Genomic DNA, 21,249 nt, shown 5'->3' with positions numbered 1-21,249 from the left:
GCTAGGGAGATGTTATGCCTGGGCGCACAATCTGCTCAGCCAGCTGTCGCTAAGAAAAAATGGGTTTTTCAAAACACGCCGCCTAGGCTATCTCGAAATAACAGTTGCTTGCGGAAGCTGAAGTAACACTGGACAAACTTTTTGTCTGTGTAAGGGGACGAAGGGCGTGATAAGAAGTTCGTCGTGATGTGCGAGGCACTTTGATCTGCAAAAGCTGGTAGAATCAGGTTGCATGGAGGGTTTCTCGCACCGCGAGCCCTATCATCGCTGCAAGCAAGTGTCCTGTTCTCTACGTCACTATCTCTCTTCCAGCCTAAACAGTAGTAAGGCGCAGGCGCGACACACGACGCAATTTAAACCAACTGTCGCACGACGTCCAGGAACAAAAAAAAAATCACGCAGAAACGTCTCTGGGAGTCGTCTAAATATGCGTAAGCATTATGCCACTTTCTTATTTCCACACAGCCCGGTGTCAGTACCAATGTTATGTAACTTGATTTTACTAATGACAGCGCAGTGGCGACACGAATTTGTGTGGACGGCGGCGCAAGGAGCATTGATGGCGCAAGCCCTTACTAAAATGTTGTTTCAAATCCATTGATTTTCCATCGATATTTTACTGTACTATCAACAGAAGAAATGCGGAAATTCCGTTGGTATTTCATGGAGTATTTGTTGAAAAGTCATGGAAAAGTGGCCACCGTGAATCCATTGTATATCCATTGGAGTGTTATTGTGTTGTTTTTCTACGGGATCTTCATTGTATTTTTATTCTGTTGTTTTTTCAAGGGCCCTTCATTGGATTTTCGTTGTACTGTTTTTCCACTAGGTGTCATTATATTGCGCTGTATTTTCATAAAGTTGTCATTGTATTTAGTCTTCATTGCAATGACTTCATGCAAGATAATGCTTACTGAGGCTGAATATAAGGTGCAGCCACCAGTAACAACCAACAAGGCATATGAAAAGGCATGGTATTCATTTAATTTATCGCGAAAAAAACAAGGATAGGCTGTTCTTGACGTGCGGAACACTGGCTCCCAGAAACTGAGCAGGTCTACGCTGAAAAACAAATGAGTAAATGAAACAATGTACAGCTCTAGCAAATTATATTAGCAGGCAATTGAACCTTGTCCTAAACCTGGACACGAAAAAAGGTCCAGGCCCGGATAAAATACCCAACGCCTTCTTGAAACTATACGCAGAATGGATGACGATATACCTTTGTATAATATTTAACAAATCATTATCATTATCTGTTCCTTCACAGGATTGGGAACCTATAAAAGATGTCTCAACTTAAAACTTTTCGTGCGCAAACAAATAGGGACGAAGAATAGGATCAACACAAGGACGAGCGCTTCCTAACAACTGATTTTATTTTCTAAGAACCACCTGCTTAAATACCCACAGATCTGCGTGATCTAGTCAACAGAGCACACGGGTGATTTAATCAGGTGGTTCTTCAAAAAAGCGCTCGTTCGTGTGTTGCTCATATTCTTCGTCCCTGTTTCTTTGCGCACAAAAAGTTTTAAGATGAATCTGTTCCATCTAGGCCCACTCGCAGTTATGCTTCAGTGGTCCAAACACATAAATCAGGATGCAAAGACGACCCGCCCAACTTTCGCCGATTTCACTTACGAGTACGGTGTGCAAACTTCTGTAACACATCATACTAAAGCATATAACCGTTTTCTTAGAAAAGGAGAGAATGTTCAGGTGGAGTGACGTATGAAGAACACAGTAGCAATACCGTGAAAGACAAAACTACCTTTTATTGGGCAAACCTGTGCCCACAAGAACAGGCTACACTTAAAGAACGCCGACAATGGCGAACACAGACGGCGATCGTAAATATCTGATCAGCGGGTCAATCGCATCCGCTTTTATAGATCAGCCGTCGAATGTTCCAGAGTGATCGCTGGGACTCGCGTGCCTTCGACAAAGTTCTACACCATTCGCGTCGCGCATACATGCAATCACATTACACAAGGTTTGGCGACATTTAGAACGCGGATAGAAGCATCGATAACATTCTAGAAACTTCCGATAGATGTAGACGCGTCCTGCGTTGAGCGATAACTATTCTTAGACGTTAAAAACGCTCACCCGTAGAAGATAAACGAGTTCACGTGTCAGTATCATATCACCAGATCAACATGGCTTTCGCAGAGGCCTTTCTATAATCACTCAACTACTGGAACTAACCCACGACATATCATTTCATATCGACCAACACAGACAAACAGACCTCATCCTACTCAATTTCTCGGAGGCATTTGATCGGGTATCACACAACAAGCTCATAAGGAAACTTGAGATTACACTAGGTACAGGCCCCATAATTGACTGGATCTACAACTATCTTACTAACCGTACCCAGTTTGTGGAAGTGAACGGACAGATTTCCCAGACAGTCCGGGTAACAACGGGAGTCCCCCAAGAAAGCATTCCGGCTCCCCTTTTATTTCGAATTTTTAATAATGACCTGCCCGCAAACATTATAGGAAACATTAGGCTATTTGCAGACGACTGCATTCTTTATCGAAATATTAACTCACATGACCACATAACATGAAACAACGACTTGAAAGCCGTGTCTAACTGGTATGCCTACTGGCAGATGATCATCAACACTAAGAAATATGCTTTTCTTTGAATCGCCAGAACAAAAAAGTAATCCGAGCTTGATGTACACCGTTAACGACCTGCCACTAATGCGAGTTCATGAACACTAGTACCACGGATTCACGATAACACATGACTTCAGACGGAACTCCCACATAAATAACGCTACAGCAACTGCAATGAAACGTCTTTTCTCTCTTGGAAGACACTTCCAACTAGCACCACCTGATAGAAAACTTCTGGCTTACAAAACTTTGGTCAGGTCAGTCCTTGAGTGCGCAAATGTTATCTGGTTCCGATACACTAAACAACTAGTTAAAAAAACGAGGAAAGTGTACAGAGGAAAGCTGTATGGTATATATAAAATAAACATAAATTACTAGACTCGCCCACCGAACTACTTAAGAAAGCCGGAATCCTAACAGTACAAAACCGAGCTGTAGTAGCCCGTTCTAAACTTATGTACCAGCTCCTACACAACAAACTTAATACTGATACCTCTAGATACATCTCCAGAAATGAAACACGGCTAACGCGACATAAACACACACAAACAATCAATAAGTATTCCTTTCATACCGATTGCTTTAAGAATTCATTCTTTCGTTTAGCAATAAAAGAGTGGAATAAACTGAGTGAATCTATTAGCAACAGCTCCTCATTAGATACATTCGGTAATTCAGTGGAAAAACATTTCCTCGCCTTACAGCTCTGATTTCCATACTCAGGTTTGTTACCGATCTTCATAGGCTAACACTTTAATCTATGAGTGTTCTTTTTGTATGATGCATCATACGTATGACTGCATCCTGCTTGGCTTGTTTATTAGGTGTTTTATGTCACATGTGTTTTGACGTGTTTTTTCTTTCTTGTTTGGTTCTTCCTTTCTCAGATTCTTCGTTATAGTGTATTGTACCCAAATATTGCATTTGTGATGCAGTGCCTAATTCATTTGTTTAGCGAAGCCAAAACCTTGCATTAACGCACTCATGATTTTATAATGCATTTATATTCTTTGTTCACAAATGCTACCATGCGTACTTGCCCTTCCTGTTATAATCCCATGAGGGATTGACAGTATGTGAAATAAATAAACAAATAAAATAATTAAATAATGCTTATTTAACCCACAATAAATATCTGCTAGAAGCTTTCATGGTAAATCCAGGTACTACAGATGTTCTGTATAAGGAGCAATACCAACAGTATAATGAGTCATGGTAAATGTGGCAAGAGCTTTGTACCAGCTGCTACGCACCTAAGATAGCTTAAGCACAAATGCCTAAAAACAATGAACATTCAAAATATCTTGTCGCATGCAACATGGGGCAGTGACAGGAAATGCCTCATGAATGTCTACAAAAGCCTTATACGTACACGCCTAGACTACGGGGCCGTGGTTTACCAGTCTGCTACCCCAAGCGCCTTAAAGATTCTTGACCCTATTCATCACTTAGGTATCCGCCTGGCTACCGTTGCCTTCAGGACGAGTCCTGTGGAGAGTCTCTACGTTGACGCCGACGAGTGGTCGCTTCATCTTCAGAGGTCGTACTGCAGTTTCCTTTACTTTCTGAAAGTTAGCGCGAACCGCGACCATCCGTGTTGCGAAACCATAAACAACCTTGCATCTGCAACGCTGTTTGATAATCGACCTGCAGCTAGAGAACCATTTTCTCTGCGCGTTAGAAAACTTTCTGAAGAAATGGAAGTTCCGGCTCTTGAGCAAAACCTTATCGCCCCAGCAAAGCCACTGCCGCCGTGGCAGTGGCAGCACATAGAATGCGATACATCCTTCATAGAGGTTACAAAACACGCTCCAGAGGCACACATAAGAATTCATTTCTTAGAACTCCAGCACAAGTGCCCGTACACAGAATTTTGCACCGACGCTTCGAAGTCCCACGCTGGTGTTTCCTATGCAGCTGTCGGCCCATCGTTCTCCGAATCCAACGTGATGCACCCGGAAACGAGCATCTTCACCGCAGAGGATTACGCAATACTGTCTGCTGTCCAACAAATCAAGAAAACAAAGCTACAGAAAGCCATTGTATATACAGACTCGCTATCTGTCGTAAAATCTCTGATATCACTCAAGAACCTCAAGAATCACATACTCATTAATCTATATTCACTCCTGTGCAAATTATATTCGTGTAATAAACAGGTCATAGTATGTTGGGTTCCTGGGCACAGGGGCATTGAGGGCAACACGCTCGCTGATGAAAGTACCAAATCCATTACCAAAAAAGCTGGCAACTCGTCCATAGGTATCGCACCTTCAGACCTAAAACTATTTTTGCGCAAAAAACTTAGAAGGCATTGGCAACGGATGTGCGATACCGAAACTACCAATAAACCCCATTTAATTAAGCCGCACTTAGGAAATTACGCACCAATAACAAAAACAAGGCGAACTGAAGTAATTTTCTGTCGCCTTAGGATAGGCCATACCTATGGCACACACTCTTATCTATTAACCGGTAGCGACGCTCCAACCTGTTGTAAATGTGGCGAAACACTGACCGTCCTCCATGTCCTGCTGGAGTGTCGGGAAGCTGAATCTCAAAGAAAAAAGCACTTCCCTCTTGCGTACCCATAGCAGATCCCTTTACACCCATGTATGTTCCTTGGTGCTGACCCGCTTTTTAACTCAAAAATAGTTTTTAACGTTTTACAGGATGTTGACGTACTACAAATACTAGGCCTACAGGTTTCATAGCACGGCCCCTAATCAGAGGCTCCTGCTGCGAAAGCAGCGCTTTGTATAGCACTTGCCTCTGGGCCCTTTTAGTTGAGGACCTCGTTGAGGCAGTAGTGCTACTGACCTATATACATTTTTACTACCTCACACCTTCATGGTATAACTTTTACGTTAACAGCACACCTCACAAGCCATTGTCATTATGTTAACATGTTTATATCCTGCTTCTTGTCTTATGCCTCTATACAGCCACACCATGTCGTCATAGACTGCCACCATACCCTTTGTTGTGACTTTTCTCACCGAATACATAACACCATTGCTTGGCGCTCTTTGGCAATGACTGGCCCTTGCGCCACAAAACCCTATACGTCATCATCATCATTTGTACCAGCTGCTAGACAATGTATACAACTAAATGAGCTTGTATGCAGATTAAGCTAGCTTCATGCTCAGCTTATCCACCTGAAATATCTTGTAATATTTTTGTGTTATCTGTCATTCAATTATTATTACAAATAGCATTACCTTTTAAACTATGTGATGGTCACTATGGGAATGCAATGCTTAAAAATAGCATATGAGAACATTGCATCTGCAACGCAATACTTTCTGCGATTCTTTAATTGGTTTAAGAGAAAACATTCAGCATTTTCAAAGTAGGTGCAGCCTGCTGCTTACACATCACAGCAGTGCTGGTCAGACATGCGGCAAATGAACTAAATCAGTTCCATGCTCAACGTGACTGTCACACCAATGTGATGGGGCTCTTCCTGTCTCTGCATTCGCTAAGGTCCTGCTAGAGTGAGCCTTTCATGCAGCATATATATTTGACATTTTGTAATAGCAATAAGCGCTAAGGTAATCCAAGAAGTACTGAAAAATATTGCAGGCTTTTCTTAGTAAAGAAAATAAGCTATATAATAGCTAACACATAGCATATCGCCGAGCATGTTTTAAAATGTGCCATCAGAAACAGCTGGTGGAGAAGTAGACCTAGGAATATATGTGTGCTATCTGGCCAGCTATGATCTTGAAGCAGCACGTTTACATCTGACACATACACACAGAAAGGACATACACAGGCGCTGGACTGCGATTTTATTGCTCAAAGACTCATCTTTTGCAGTGTCTCTTGAGAAGCGCACTTGCTCTGATGGCAGTGAGCCGTGACAAGAGCCGGAGTAATACACGCAAAAAACAAATAAAGATGATATTTTTGCATTTTCACTCTATGAATAATCAAAGTCTAAGATAGCGGCATGCTTTTTGAGAGAATGATACCGAGGGGCAACTGATACACCTATCTTTCCATTTGTCAATTTCTATTGCTTCAAGAATTTCCCTGTTTTTTGTTTTTTGCTTTGGTTCTCTGCGCACAACTTCCGTATCTTTCGCGATGGGTTTCCAGCCACAATGCTTGCAATGAAACGCTAAGCGATCTGAATTTTTAGCCGTGTAGTTATAGTTGTGCTCAGTTAACCTCGTATTCAAGGACCTGCCCAATATATGCCTTGTTATAGGATAGAGGGATCTTGTGAGCCACACTCTCTGTACAATTGACGTAGGGCTTTCGGTGGTTGATTGCACAGGGAGTTGTTGCTTTTTTGCGCCATTCACCTTTATGCACAGGCTCGACAACCATACAAGTGCGCAAAACATCACATCAACGCCGCCCGTTTGACCTATCTTTCGCAGATCGTGAGAAATTGTGTGTACGTAAGGCATTACCACCTTGTCTTGACAGTCCTTGTGACTGCACGTGGATCCGCTCGCCTTTTTTTGCCTTCTTTAGTAAGCATTCTGCAACTGATATTAAGAGCTTCGATGGATACCCGGAGCTCCTGAGGCAGGTTACCTTTTTTTTAAGCATGTTTCACATTTGTGATAACATGGTTTTTGCAGTGCGTTAAGGAAGCAAGAGCGGACAATCGCCCTCTTCAAAAGCTCTTCACAATGGGCGGAGTGGTAGGGTAGGACAGCTTTGTTGCTCCTTAGCTCATGAGACCAACATACATGATCAGGATACATACACACCAAGGTCTAAAACCTAATAAAACTGCTGATAGGTAGCTTACGTGTTAGTAACAATGGCACGAAGCATTTCGAAAATGCCGCCTTGGAGTGTGTATCCTCTAATCATATATGTTGGTCTTATGAACCAAGGAGCAACAAATCTGTCCTTCCCTACCAATCGGCACATTCAAAGCTTGTGAAGAGCGCTATTGTCTTTTCTTGCTTTCTTAACCCACTGCAAAAAATCATGCCATCACGAATGTAAAATCAGCTTCACAAACTAGGTAACCCGCCTCAGGAGCTCCGGGTATCCATCGAAGCTCTTGATATATTTCAGAATGCTCACTAAAGATAAAAAAGCGAGAGGATCCACTCGCAGTCACAAGGAGTGTAAAAACAACGCAGCCACACCTTATGTACACACAGTTTCCCACAATCTACGAAACATATGTCAAAGGGCCGTCGTTGATGTTGTGTTTTCCGCACCTGTGCGGTTGTCGAGCCTGTGCAAAAAGGCGAATGGCGCAAAAAAATAACGAGTCCCTGCGCAATCAACCATCGAAAGCCCTACGTCACTTGGCAGAAAGAGTGGTTTATAATATCCTTCGGTCCTGTAACAAGGTACACAATGCGCAGACAGGCAGGTGCTTGATTATACGAGGCTAACTAAGCACAATTATCACTGCACAGCTAAAGATACAAAATATTTAGCCTTTCATTGCAAGGATTGTGGCTGCAAACGCGTCTATAAACATATGGAAGTTTTGCGCAGGGAACATAAAAACAAACAGGAAATTCTCGAAGCAGCAGAAATTGACAAATGGAAAGATAGGTGTATCGGTTGCCCTTCGGTATCATTACCTGAAAAAGCGTGCCGCTCTCTTGGACTTTCATTATTCACAGAGTGGGAATCCACAAACGTCATCTATATTTGTGCTTTTTTGTGTGTTTTACTCTGGCTCTCTTCACACCTCACTAGCATCAGAGCACTTGCACTTTTCAATGGATACTACAAAATACCGGTCGTTTTGAGTATTAAAGCAGTAAATTCAGTCCAGCGCCTGTGTATGTCCTTTCTATGTGTACGTGTGTCACATGTAACTGTGCTGCTTCAGTATCATGGCTCACGAACTAGCCCGTCAATATCTTTTAAGCAGCTGTGGTCAATCCATAGCTCAAAAAATCATTTGTTTTATCAGGCCTCTAAACTTTGTGCGTAACATTGTGGCCATAATCTAAATAATAAAAGAAGTCAACTATTCGTTTTTCTACACTAATTATTAGGAACACTTACTATACTTCATCCAGTTGCTAAGAGTGCACTTCGTATAAATAGCTTTCTTCAACTGATACTCATGTTCTGATCTCATTACTTAAGACTAAGTGACTATTAAAATAGCATGCACACCTATCGGTCTCCACGCCTACGGTGTTGAGGGCATCCTCCTGAGCAGTTTCGGCCCGAAGACAGCTCTTGGCCCCAAAGAGCGACTTAATTTCCATGGAACTCACCATCAGCAAAGACGTGGGGCCACTGCTACTGTCACAGGCCTGGCTCAGCTGATCGGGGTGCTCTCATCAATCAGCGTCCAGCAGCCGCCAATGTCAACCTGTACAGAGAAAATTAAGTGACACTTTAGAAGATCACTTTTGAAGAAACAGTTTATAAAGGTTAACAATTTATTATCAAATGACAGCAGAAGAAAAACAAGTGTCTTGCAGTATCGGTATGCAGTTTGCATTGTAGAAGCATTTCTTTGACAGTTACTTGCAGTTCGGGACACTGCAGCACATGCGCACGCGTGCGAAGAAATATAAATTGTTCAGAGGTGGACTTGGTAGTTGCCGGCTGTTTGTCCACAGATACACAAGCTGTTGTCAGTGAGCGTAAACTCGTGTACGATCATTGGTAATGATTGCTAAATAGTATCAAGTACCAGCAACTTTCCTGCGACGGCTTGCTACCTGCCACTATGCCTGACAGCTATTAATTTTAGTCATATTCACACATCGCAAATTCAACTGCAAACCTTTAAGTAATCCACACGGACCCCTTTCACCATCTCAAATGATTTCAGGGGCCAGCAGTAAGGAAGACACTGAGTTAACCTTGCTTTCCTCACGTAATCACTTCAAATGCACTGTATTACCCCCAAAAAAAATGAAGAAGAGAGAATAACTGGCAGCACACAATAAGCGTACCTCTGTGCAAGCAATTACTAGTTCTTCTAGCTTGCTCTCAACCTTGAGGATTTTTCGTAGCCTCTTCACCCTCTTGCCAGCTTCTGCTTAATCAGAAAGCAATACAACCACTGAATAAAAGTATGTAAGCACTTCAACCATTTCAGCGAAAAAGCACCAACTGCTATTTCTTTATGCAGCGAAATATTTGACACTTAATAATCCATTTTGTGACACTTAGGTTCTTTTTTGTGCCTCAGTTACTGATGTGGAATTTGGAGAGCCTGGCATTTACTATGAGTGGGGTGCATGACACATTGTGATAGCTGAGTGAAGCTGAGAAGCCTTCTGTTAATGTGTTGCAGATCTTCACACATGCTGCACTGATAGTTTCGAATTTAAGAAAAGCCATGCATATTGACAAAATAAAACGAAAAAATAACGTGTATTTTTTCAAGCAGCAAAACGAAGGGATAAATCGTTACAACAGATACTTTTTAGTTTTTTTAGATATGTTACAGTATTCAATATTCCTCATAAATTCTGGTACGGATTGAAGACTAACAGACCCAAACACTGCTGCAGTGTGCTCTTTTGCCCCAAATCATGGAGTTCCTTTACATAAACCAGCTATAGGGCCTCGACACCTACACTCCCGTAAATATTATAGGGAACGTACACACGAGCTTTTTATGTGGAAGGGCATGTTCAACTGGTTCTTGTCATGTTACCACTGTTCATTCAGTGTGCCAATGTACATTCGTACATGCAGGGAAGTGCGTTAAACATGCTTTTTATAATCGCAGAAAGCATTAAGCAGATGGTGCAAGAATGTTGCCTGCTGTTGATGTGCCACAGAAATTTGCACCAGCATCAGACACAATGTGCCCTGCCCGCTTCTACAGATGCTGTGGATGGAACTATTTAAAGTATTTTATAAATGCATTATTACATATCAATTACACTATGAAGTGCCATCAAGAATAAAGCAAAACGTAGATGAAACGTCTTAATGTTCATGTAACCAAGTGTTTCTTGCTACCACTGACTGAGTTAGCAATATTTTTGTGTAACTGAATGAATTAGTTGAGTATTTTTATTGTTCACTGCATATCGTTCGACCCCAACTGGAATATGCATGCTCAGTGTGGGACCCACACCAATCTTATCTGGTAACAGCACTAGAATCCATAGAGAATCGCGCAGCAAGGTTCATTCATTCTGACTACTTTTACCACACTAGCGTTACTAAACTTAAATCGTCTCTGAACCTTCCAAACCTTGAGCAGCGCCGCAAAACACCAAGACTGTGCTCCTTTTACAAATTTTATCACTCACTACTTCATCAGACCGACATCACGCCTGCGCATCGCACTTCATCCCGTCATAGCCATTCAAAGGCTGTTTATCGCCCTCCAGCTCGCACCTCCGCTCATCTTAACTCTTTCTTCGTTTAAACAGCGAAAGACGGGAATCATCGACCTGCTGACGCGGTGCACCACTCCAGTCATTCATCGTTCAAGGCATTCATTGAAAATATTATCTAGATATGCCCACCCCTCATGTGAAACCTCAAATGGGGTATTCGGGTACCAATAAATATATAAATAAATAAATATGTTTCAGGTATATTGAAATCATCATCATCATCATCAGCCTGGTTAGGCCCACTGCAGGGCAAAGGCCTCTTCCATACTTCGCCAACTACCCCGGTCATGTACTAATTGTCGCCATGTTGTCCCTGGAAACTTCTTAATCTCATCCGCCCACCTAACTTTCTGCCGCCCTCTGCTACGCTTGCCTTCCCATGGAGTATTGAAATAGCAAGAACCAAATTCTTTTACCAACAGTTTTTCACAGATCATTTAAGGCAAAACTTCAACAGAAAGTGCCTAATATTACGACATCTTTATGACAAGCCACTTTTCTGTGTGGAGAACATAACAGTAGGAATTTGGTTTATTCCCCCAAACGGAAATATAACCCAGATTTGGTGTAATGGTTGCATTTTTTCTCTCTCTTATTCAGAGGCTTGCATGCTTTCGCAATCTTCGTTTTTCTCTCTTTTTTGTGCGAGGGAATATATTTATAGTTAGACCGGATTAACATGTCTTTTTCTGTGGTACGCCACAGCTTTCTGATATAATCTTGTTCTTTAAAATGTCCAGTGTACCCAAATAATTTTGTAGAAGAAATTTTGCAACATGAAACAGATAGCCAGGGCTGGGAGAGAAGCTGGTGGCGTTGATCACATGCGCTTTGGGCATTTTTATTTCTACTTTTTTTACAATACGGTGCCATTCGATTCGTGAACGATCAACCAGCCTGTTTCATAGGACGATCCGCGTTTATTAGACATGACATGATAACGGCCACGGCATTTCTGCAGGATTATTTTATGACAATGCAACAAAAAGACGTTCCGCAAATTTGATGTGCATATAAACGGCTGTGGCATGGGCCCTGCCGCAACGGTAACACTTAAAACAAGCTGAAGCATCAAGTTAAACATTCAAATTCTGTGATTTTACTAGCCAAAGCCACGATCTCATTACAAGGCAGACCGCAGTGTATGACTCAATTAAATTTGACTAAGACCCCGATATTTAACACGCACCCATGTCTAAGCACGAGCCTTTTTTGCATTTCGCCCCATTGAAATCCGGCTGCCGAGGCCGGAGTTGCACACGCGGCCTCAAGGACAGTAGCGCAACACCAAGCTACCGCAACGAGTGGGGGCGAGCATGAGAACACAGGAACAGGCGCCCTTGTTTTAAGTGGTTTCATGCATTTCAATACTCAAGTCGTTCGATCGCGATAAATTTGCCTACCGTGCTGTACGGACGAACAGGCCAGGCTGCTGAATACATGACCCCACCTTGGGGCTCGATCGACCGAATGCGCATGCAACACGCTAGCATGCACCCCGGACCGGCCCGGCACAATATGTTGTGACTCCGGCGCCGTGCACCACGCGTGAGTCAGACATTCAGCTCGGAGTGGTCGTTACTGACTCAGCACGCGCGCCGCAGGCGCAAGTCTGCCCTACGTACACCCAGCAACGAAAAAAGCGCCCAGCGACTTCTACAACACCAGTCAGAACGTTGCGGATCAATTATACCCAAAATACGAGAAACGTGCTTACCGTCGGGTCAACCGGCACTCCATTCTTCATGCACGCTTCCACGCAGCCCAGTCGGTGGCATACCTCCGTGTCAGCCAGTGGACGGACGGGCACATTCAGTTTTTCGTCTCCTACGCTCTTGGCAAAAATGTATTTTGTTGCGCAACAGTAGATGACAGCGTACACACATGCTTACAGCTCACGACACACACAGCGCGCACACGGAGACCACGAAAAATCGCGCGAAAACAACAAATATGAAACACAGCCAAACGACTAAACATTAACAAAAAAACAACATTGCTTGCTAACTTGTTAGATTTCGCTAGGTATGCTGAAAAATATTCAAAAATATTTATTTCGGGAAAAACTGTAATTTTTTGCAAAGCTGTCAGCTATAAACAAGTGCAATAAAATAAAGTACGTCTTTGCATCACTGGCAATTGTCCGCGTTGAGACAGTTCTTTAGTATCGACGGCAATGTTGAGGCATAGCCTTCGAGATCTCCTTAATGACGGCACATAATTCTGATCTTGAAGGCCATGATTCCATCAAGTTGGTCACGAAGCGAGTGGTCGCAAATGGTCGCGATTCAACACTGGTTTGGCTCATTCACTAAGTGCCCAACTTTTCAGTCGCGCGAATGCAGTGGCAAAGCTAAACTGCTTAACCAATGCGCTGAAGGTTATTTTACGCGGCAACGATGGCGCGAGCAGAGGCGGACGGCATTAATCGACAAACGTTTTGTTGTGGCGACGGGCAGGTCACGCTTGCTGATGCGAACATGAGCCTCCGTGAGTCGCGTCTCGGTCGCAATTTAAAGATGTAAAACCTGAATAAATCAAGCAGACTAAGTGACTACATGTCTCCGCCCTGTGTCAAATTTTTTGTTGCCGATAAATATCATCATCAGCATCATTGCAGTTGGTCGCATGACCTCTGCCAATCGGCGGTGTGATGCGCTTACACTACATTTTGTTGCATAGCTTGCCTTAATACAAATACTGAAAATTTACGCGAGGTTGCCTTTCCGCAGGCTGTGTATCGGTTTGGTAGCTTGCGATGCCACGTAATATACATTACGTACATCGACGTACCGATAGGCTCGAAACAGAAGTTCAAAAACTGTTTACTTATCAGTATTTTGGATGCTTCTGAATGCATTGAGGAAGGCATGAAGCTACGTCGGTGACGCAGACGCTCTTTTTCCAGCCAGTTGCGGTTTCAAGGAGTCTGCCAAGGGGAATTAACTGTTCGCGAACCTTCAACATGAAATCCGCTTTTCAAAATTTCATCTATGGGATAGGTAGTGTGGAGTACGGGTATCACAGTAATCCTTTGCTGTGGCCACCTATTGTTGATAATTAGAAAGTTAATTGCCGTAACTTCGCTAATTAAGCACGTAAATGCGGCAATTTCTCTGTATCAATCTGTATCTATCTGTATATACTTATGGTAAACACAACATTACTGTGATATTTTGCAATTCTAAAAACTTGGTGTGCCTAAAAAAAAAACACCCTGTACTTTGCACAGTGGAATGAACCTCTTCTCTCCTTAGTAGCACAATGTTGAAGCTTTACACTGCAACATCTGCCCTCATTCTTTTTCAGGACTTCCATCGCAGTTGTAGCTCACATTGCAATATCCACAGTAACTAAAATAAGGTGAACCATTCCGGATATTGCATTTCGGGTTGCAGCCGGTCAATACTGAAAGAGCATTATTTTGCAGTGGCATTTATTCTGCACTTGAACGTATAACTCCGTGTGCAAGCAATTTTTAATAATTGCTTCAAACTAAACTAAGCAATTTTGCAAATTTAGTGTTTTTTTGTTTCAATTGTATGTCACCTGTTTAAATCGGCCCAGTTTTTGGCATTTCACAGTGGAAAATCAATTTTATTTCATCAATAAATAAGTATTGTTATGTTATGAATAAAAATATTGGTGAACAACCATTGTGCTGGCGCAATGAATGTTGTAATTTCGTGGAGTTTCAATTGAATCAATCATAGTGCAATATATCAGCAATGGAAATTCAGCAACCATTTTTGCAAGGGAACAAAATACTGCAGGGGTAGGCGCCAGGTGGCGCTGATAACGTTCCGATCATTAAAAGCCGTTATCGCTCCATAGCGACGTATCCACCCGCATCGAACCATTTTGAACCGTGGACGTACTCAGGTGGCGGCTTCTTATGGCGCCGCCGTGCAGGCCGCACCTTCTAAGCGATCTGCGATGCCCGCAAAGAGTTCCGACTGCTCATTACTTCGCGCGCTGTCGTCTCGCCGCTTACTTAATGTTCAAGAGACGCGCGCGCCTGTAACATGAAAGCGATCTGCGAAAGTGGCCGACTGAGGCGCACGCACCGTCATCGCTGTGTTCTCGCCGCTTCGTTGGCGTTGAAGCGAGAGGCAGCGCTAAGGAAAATGCGCTCGCTGCTGCTATCTCGAAAGCGGTCATTACGAGACGGACGGAGGACGGCTTTCTCGTTGCGTAAGCATGAAGAAAGCTTACGTGTTTCAAATGGGAACTTACCTACACCGCCTAAACTCTGCGAATTCGGTCTGGCCCGAGCACACCGCGCGCCCAGGCACAGCCAGGGGCGTAAAACTAAATACCATGGAGGATCTAGGGCTCTTCAGCGAAAACGTACCTGGAACGTGGTACGTGCGGGTGGCGCATGGCGGCGCAGCGGTCGAGCACTGGCTTTGGGCGTAAATAGAAACACGCATCCCGGGCACCATGTAGTGCTGCGTGATGCGCGGAGTGTTTCGGATATGTGCGGTAGACGTCCGTTTACGAACATCCGGCACACCGCTCGCGAGTCTCTCAGGACCGCTATCGAGTTGCCGCCTGCGTCTGCTTGTCTGATTGCTATAGAGCCGTTGCAGTTGCTTGTGTTGGGCATCGCCGCTGCCCTACGTCACCCTCGCTCTCGGAACCCTGTGCTTTGTGCGCATTCCTTGTGCGGAGGTTGTGGGTTCGGTTCCGACCGGCGGCAAGTTGTTTTTTCATCCACTTTAATTTTCATTTATTTATCGTTTCTTCATTTCGTTTATCAAGCACAAGTAATTCCCTATGTTGTCCTTGGTGTCAGTGTTTGTTGGCTTCTTATGATATGACAAGTTACCTTAAGCCACACCATCTAAGAGAGTTATAATGACGACCCGCCTGTGTGTTTCCATAGGATAGGCCTTGTTCCCTTAATTTTGATAACCACTCTCAAGAAGGCCGCCAAGTTGACGCCCAAACGTTTCTGCCCGGGTGAGTTGAAGGGCAGAAAAGGTCTACGACATCTCCTTTTCTTTCTCGGAAGTGGGCCAAGTGGGTTAGAAACGACTATCCGCGGTACCTGAAGCGGGCAGGTCAGTTGCTGCAATTGCGGGTTATGCCGTGGTTTTCTTGTACCGGTAATCTACCTGAGACCTGCAAAAAAAAAAATGACTCCTGCTGTAAAGTATATGCAGTATATGCAGTAAAGTATATGCAGTAAAGCAGTAAAGCAGTAAAGCACTATTATGCATGTCTGAAACAAATATAACTAATTTTATCTCTTAAAGAACAAACTAATCCATTATTGAACTTGGAGGGAAAGCTTCTTTGCCAAGTTGATGGAAATGCGGCTTTACGGCTGCCCCTACTGTATTAAAATAAGTGCTAAATGCCTCAACTGCGTCCTCGATGTTGGTATAAGAATGATGCGCCTTTGTGTCGTGCTACAAGTAACTTATTTCGCAATACGCCACGTATATATCGTATCACCAGCAGCCAGTTTCATCGGTCAACCTATGAAAAAACCTATTATTTCTCCAGCTATTTTGAAATGAATGATGGTGTCAGTAATCAGGCTCTAGATATTGCAGATTTGAGGCTCGTTACCAAGAACTTGAGAAAGTTCTTTCGTTGCATTTAGCTACCAGTGCAATGCTGAAATTATGTCGAAATGCACTATGCGTATATTGACACAAGGTGCCTTCAAATCATGCGCGCCAGACGTTTTCTCCGCCCGTCCAGTTATTTACGGCTACGTGCGAAACATAGCAGCAGTGAATTAAAATGGCATGAATGCGAGCTAGTTGGTAGGAATCCATGGTTGAAAAGAGCGCAAAAAAACAATAACACAGACATGGGAGGAACACGGGATGAGCGCTGACTGCCAACTACTATACGGTTGAAGTGGATGTTACCAAACTCTCCCTCCCTCGCCCCTTTTCATAGGTATATTTGTGTATGTGCAAATAAAGCCTAGTAGTCAAGGGAACGGCCAGTGAAGTAGAAGTAGAAGTAACTAATCATTAGCATAGTACTACGGCCTGGCACGCTTAAAGTTCTCATCACGGACCGAAGAACCATTTTTACTGCCCATTTGACACCATCCATCATGAAACTGACGCACACCAGTCACAGAAAAACCACTGCATTTCATCCGCAGACAAATTGACTGACTGAACGACTCAACAGAACGCTGACGGATATGTCGTCTATATACGGGGACATGGGGCACCGCACATGGGACAGGATAATGCCGTATGCAACGTTCACGTACAATACCGCTATGCAAGCGACGACTCGAATGGCACTTTTTAGATTTAGGTGCACGTTACAGAACTCCAGGTGGTCGAAATTTCCACAGTCCTCCACTAGGGCGTCCCTCAGTATCAGAAAGTGGTTTTGGCATGTAAAACCCCATAAATTTTTAATGACACCTTTCCAAGTCGTTTCTGGCCGTACCGTCACCACACCCTTAGGCCCAAGCAATGAAACGTTCCTTTTCTTTGACCGCTTCCTAACCTTATGTGAGGCCTCCTTACAGCGAAGGACCGATGGAGGAAGCAAGCGTACTCTGAAAGCTCGGTTCGCCCGTCCTTACGTAAGGAACGGTCGCCGCATGGCTGGGTTCGAGAGGATCTCTTAAAAGCTTGACGCGAACGCCATTATTCAATAAAGATATCTTGTATCGTCACACAATCTTTAAATAGAAGTACAAATATAGAGACGCGTCCTCGCATTCTTTTAGTTTTGTTTACTACACGTAAACGAGTGCCACAGTATAGCGCAAAACGATGTGCTACAGCCATCCTGGCACGCCGGCCTCGTACAATGCCTAGCAACGCCACTCATACCGAACGTGCGACTGAAACGAACATGCCTGGGCAAGACGTACCGTGCTCGCGCTTCTCCGCAGGCGGGCGACAACGCGCATGCGCAATCAAACGTCACGTTTCTAAGCAGTTAGGTGAAGCGCTTGTGCAGGGTCAGGAGCGGCACAAGGACGCATGACGGCAGCTTTGGAGCTACCTTACGCTTAGGACGCATCAAGTAAGGAAGCTTTCAGGGTGACATAAGGTCGCCTCACCGCAATGAAGGCATTCTTGCTGAGGTAAGAAATATTTCATTGTTTGGCTCTTAGATGCAGCGCCACCTGTAGGTGAGACCTCCGAAAATGACCATGATATTAGCGACTTGACACAAAGAGCTGAAGAGGCACGGTAGCGGGCGCGACAGCGCATTCAGCAGCCACAGAAAACGGACGCGTACCGATGAAACTTGCGACGAACGGGCGCACCCACCTGGAGACAGAGTACGTGCGTGGACTCCCGCAGAGTTGCGCGGCCCATCCGGAACGCTGGTTTGTCGTTATTTTGACCCATATGGGATCATTCGCCGACTTAGCCCCTTGAACTACGAAATTGTACCAGAAGGTCAAGTAACCTCGTCACGACTGCGGCATCCAACAGATATTGTTCATATCGTCCGAATGAACCCATACTACGACAGAGAATTACTGCTTCCCCCGACAAGCGCTGCGAATGACATCCAGGAAACCACCGCCTTCTTAATGAGCATCTTAATGAGCGTTTTAGATTTAGGTGCACGTTAAGAGCTCTAGGTGGTCGAAATTACCGGAGTACTCCACTATGGCGTGCCTCATAATCAGAAAGTAGTTTTGGCACGTAAAACCCCATAATTTTTTTTAACATTGTGTATCATGTGATCAAAGTTTGTCATAATAATTTCCTCTTGGGGCAAATAATAGGCTAATTTAGTTATGAGTTTGTTTTTAGCATTTTTCATTACGTTATGCCTATCAGTTGCCACAAAAATAAACGTTGATAAAACAGGCATGTACTAGACACTCCAGCAACAACATTGCGTCCAATGTTCGTCACTGCGTTGACAATTATAGTAGCCAACGTGGTTGTGATTGGCGTCGGCTAAGAAATCAAATTATGGTATTTGAACCACTCCAGTACGGAAGATAAACTCTGAACTGGTTTAAGTACAATTATGTTTTCGTCCCCGGAGATTTCTGCTGGTACATGCGGCCGTTTCATAACGTACAGTTCGTCATTGCTGGCGTATTGCTCGAACGAGTGGCTCAGAGTGCACGTGGCTATAAGACACAGTTGCTGCCTGTCCTTTCAGGAAATGGTTCAAGTCGACGCTTGTGCTGGTGCCCCTCTTCGGCGCCCACTACGCATTCCTCCTAGGCATGTCCCTGGCTGCCGCCGGTGATATGCTGGAACTCGTGTGGCTATACATTGACCAGCTTTTTTCGTCCTTTCAGGTGAGCGAGTAAGACCCATACCGTCTTAGTCCCTTTGTTTTAGAATGTATTGGATATTTGAATACATAGGTTGCGTTTATTGGCAACCTGTCTGCACATCTAATGTCGTGCCAGCTATAGATGATCTAGTGCAAATCACAAGGTGCTTAAATACAAAAAAGATTACTACGGCATAAGTTTGCCCAGGTATCTTACGGAAAGCTGAAAGCTTAAGAAAACGGACTCATTGTTTCCTTACGATTTGGTAACATAAGAAAAAAAACTGAACAGGAACAGACGCGTGGGCGCAAGTAGGCGCTACTTATTGTATGTTTTCTGATGCGAAGCATTTTCTCCCTCATACCAGACACAAAAGGTAGATAGCCTCCGCTATGGCCTAGTTTACGGCATTTCGAATAATAGTTATAAAAGAAACGCTCAGTGCCCAGTGGTGGTATGTAACCCAGTCTTCTCAGGACAACAGCCCGATCGCACGCATAGTTCTCGCTTGTCAACGACAACTAGGTTTTTGAGAAGATTTGTGCGTGCGTCATGTGCCATAGCAACAACTTTCTTAGAGACGCACGAGCACAGTTGCCTCTATGGGCCACAAATGCAGGAACCGCACGCGCAATCAATCGGTCTCTCTCAGCCAACCTTTCGCGTGCGTCACGTTGCTTACAGAAGCGCAAACGTGCCACTTTCTGCACTGCACCCTGGTAGTGGCTTCGACGCGTTGTGATCGGCCGACATTCCCCTGTCGATTCCTCGCAGGGTGTGCAAGCGGTGTGTACATACACGCTGCGCGACACTCTACTACCTTCGTGATCGGTTCAGCTCTTAGCAAAAAGGAATGTTCTTTCGAGGAAGTACCAAAAATTATTTGCAGCCGTCACACTCTCGTCGTCTCGATGTTCACACCGAACACACGCTCGCATCACACACGCAATTGCTAGTTTCACGCGAACTCGTTCGTTCATGTGATAACGCTTTACTAAAATACAAAAGATGATAAATAGCCCGCCACCTGCGAAATGCTTCGCGTAAAGTAAGTTCTCATATTGCGTTAAAGCTGTAATATACTTACGGAAGCGAATCTAATAAGATTTATATATTGCCAGAGCGTGGTGAGCGCATTGTTGCATCAGGCTCTCAAAAATGACAGTTCTTTTTCTCATAGCGCGATCGATGGCCTAGACAATAAAGAAAAAGAAAAGTGGGATTTCCGGTGGCCGGAGTATGAATTCGTTGAACTACGTTTGCAATGTACTGTTTATAATGGTCACGTTTCATGTATAAAACGCAGTTGAAAGTGAGTGCTCTCTTTGTGTATCCCCGTCTCTCTCTTCCTTGTGTCTTCAATTTTTGTGCGCTCCTATCTATACACTCTCAAATTTCGAACACCTTCAAGAGTGTGTAAGGTGTGCTTAGCTGTCCCATGGCTCATACGCGCACGCTTAAGGCATAAAACCGATTTGCTGGTGGAAGCCAAAGAAGGCAACTTGTTAGCCGACATTGTCCAGCAAGTAAAAATTAAGACAGTTGCGACAGTCGATACGAAAAGTGCATTAAAAAAGAACTTTGAAAGCTATTAGTCTGAAATTATCTTGTCAGATACTTTGCTGTGTCCAAGGCTATTAGAATTGCTACAGAGCTTTCAACCACGCCTTTTCTCATCGCACGTCCAATTAGACATCCCGTTGTCATGCGCTACACTTTTTTTATTGCGATAGTAATTGTATGGACACTCTAGACGCATTTCTGCTGTCGACGCGTCACTGTGAAGTTTCGTATGAAATCCAAGGGCGATGAAATCGTCACCGTGCGTCGTGCGTGCGAGTGAAAGTGTGCGATCGCGGCTCCATCTCGCGCACGCAACGGAGGGAAGCGGAGAGGAAGCGCGCCGTCTCCCGTCGCGCGCGACGATCTGGGGGAGGGGGCGCGTTCTATTCCTGGCCGCTGTATTTTGAAAGCCATATGCGACGCGAACAGAGGCCGGCCGCGTGCTGTGTTTTCGCGACTCAGTTCGCGTTGATGCAGAGGCGCA

The 21,249-nt window shown here is 44.2% G+C and overlaps 1 protein-coding gene across 1 annotated transcript in view; it reads left to right on the top strand.

Annotated features, from left to right (window-relative positions):
* Positions 1–21,249, top strand: part of LOC135921240 (secretin receptor-like) — a 323,541-nt gene that overhangs the window by 140,941 nt on the left and 161,351 nt on the right. Inside the window, exon 11 of the mRNA XM_070531477.1 lies at positions 19,082–19,223. Coding sequence (XP_070387578.1) covers positions 19,082–19,223 — 142 coding nt within the window. The remainder of the gene's footprint in view (positions 1–19,081; positions 19,224–21,249) is intronic.

The sequence above is a fragment of the Dermacentor albipictus genome, chromosome 1 (assembly GCF_038994185.2).
Source record: "Dermacentor albipictus isolate Rhodes 1998 colony chromosome 1, USDA_Dalb.pri_finalv2, whole genome shotgun sequence".
NCBI classification, from domain to species: Eukaryota; Metazoa; Arthropoda; class Arachnida; order Ixodida; family Ixodidae; genus Dermacentor; species Dermacentor albipictus.
This window is presented reverse-complemented; position numbering and strand designations above follow the sequence as displayed.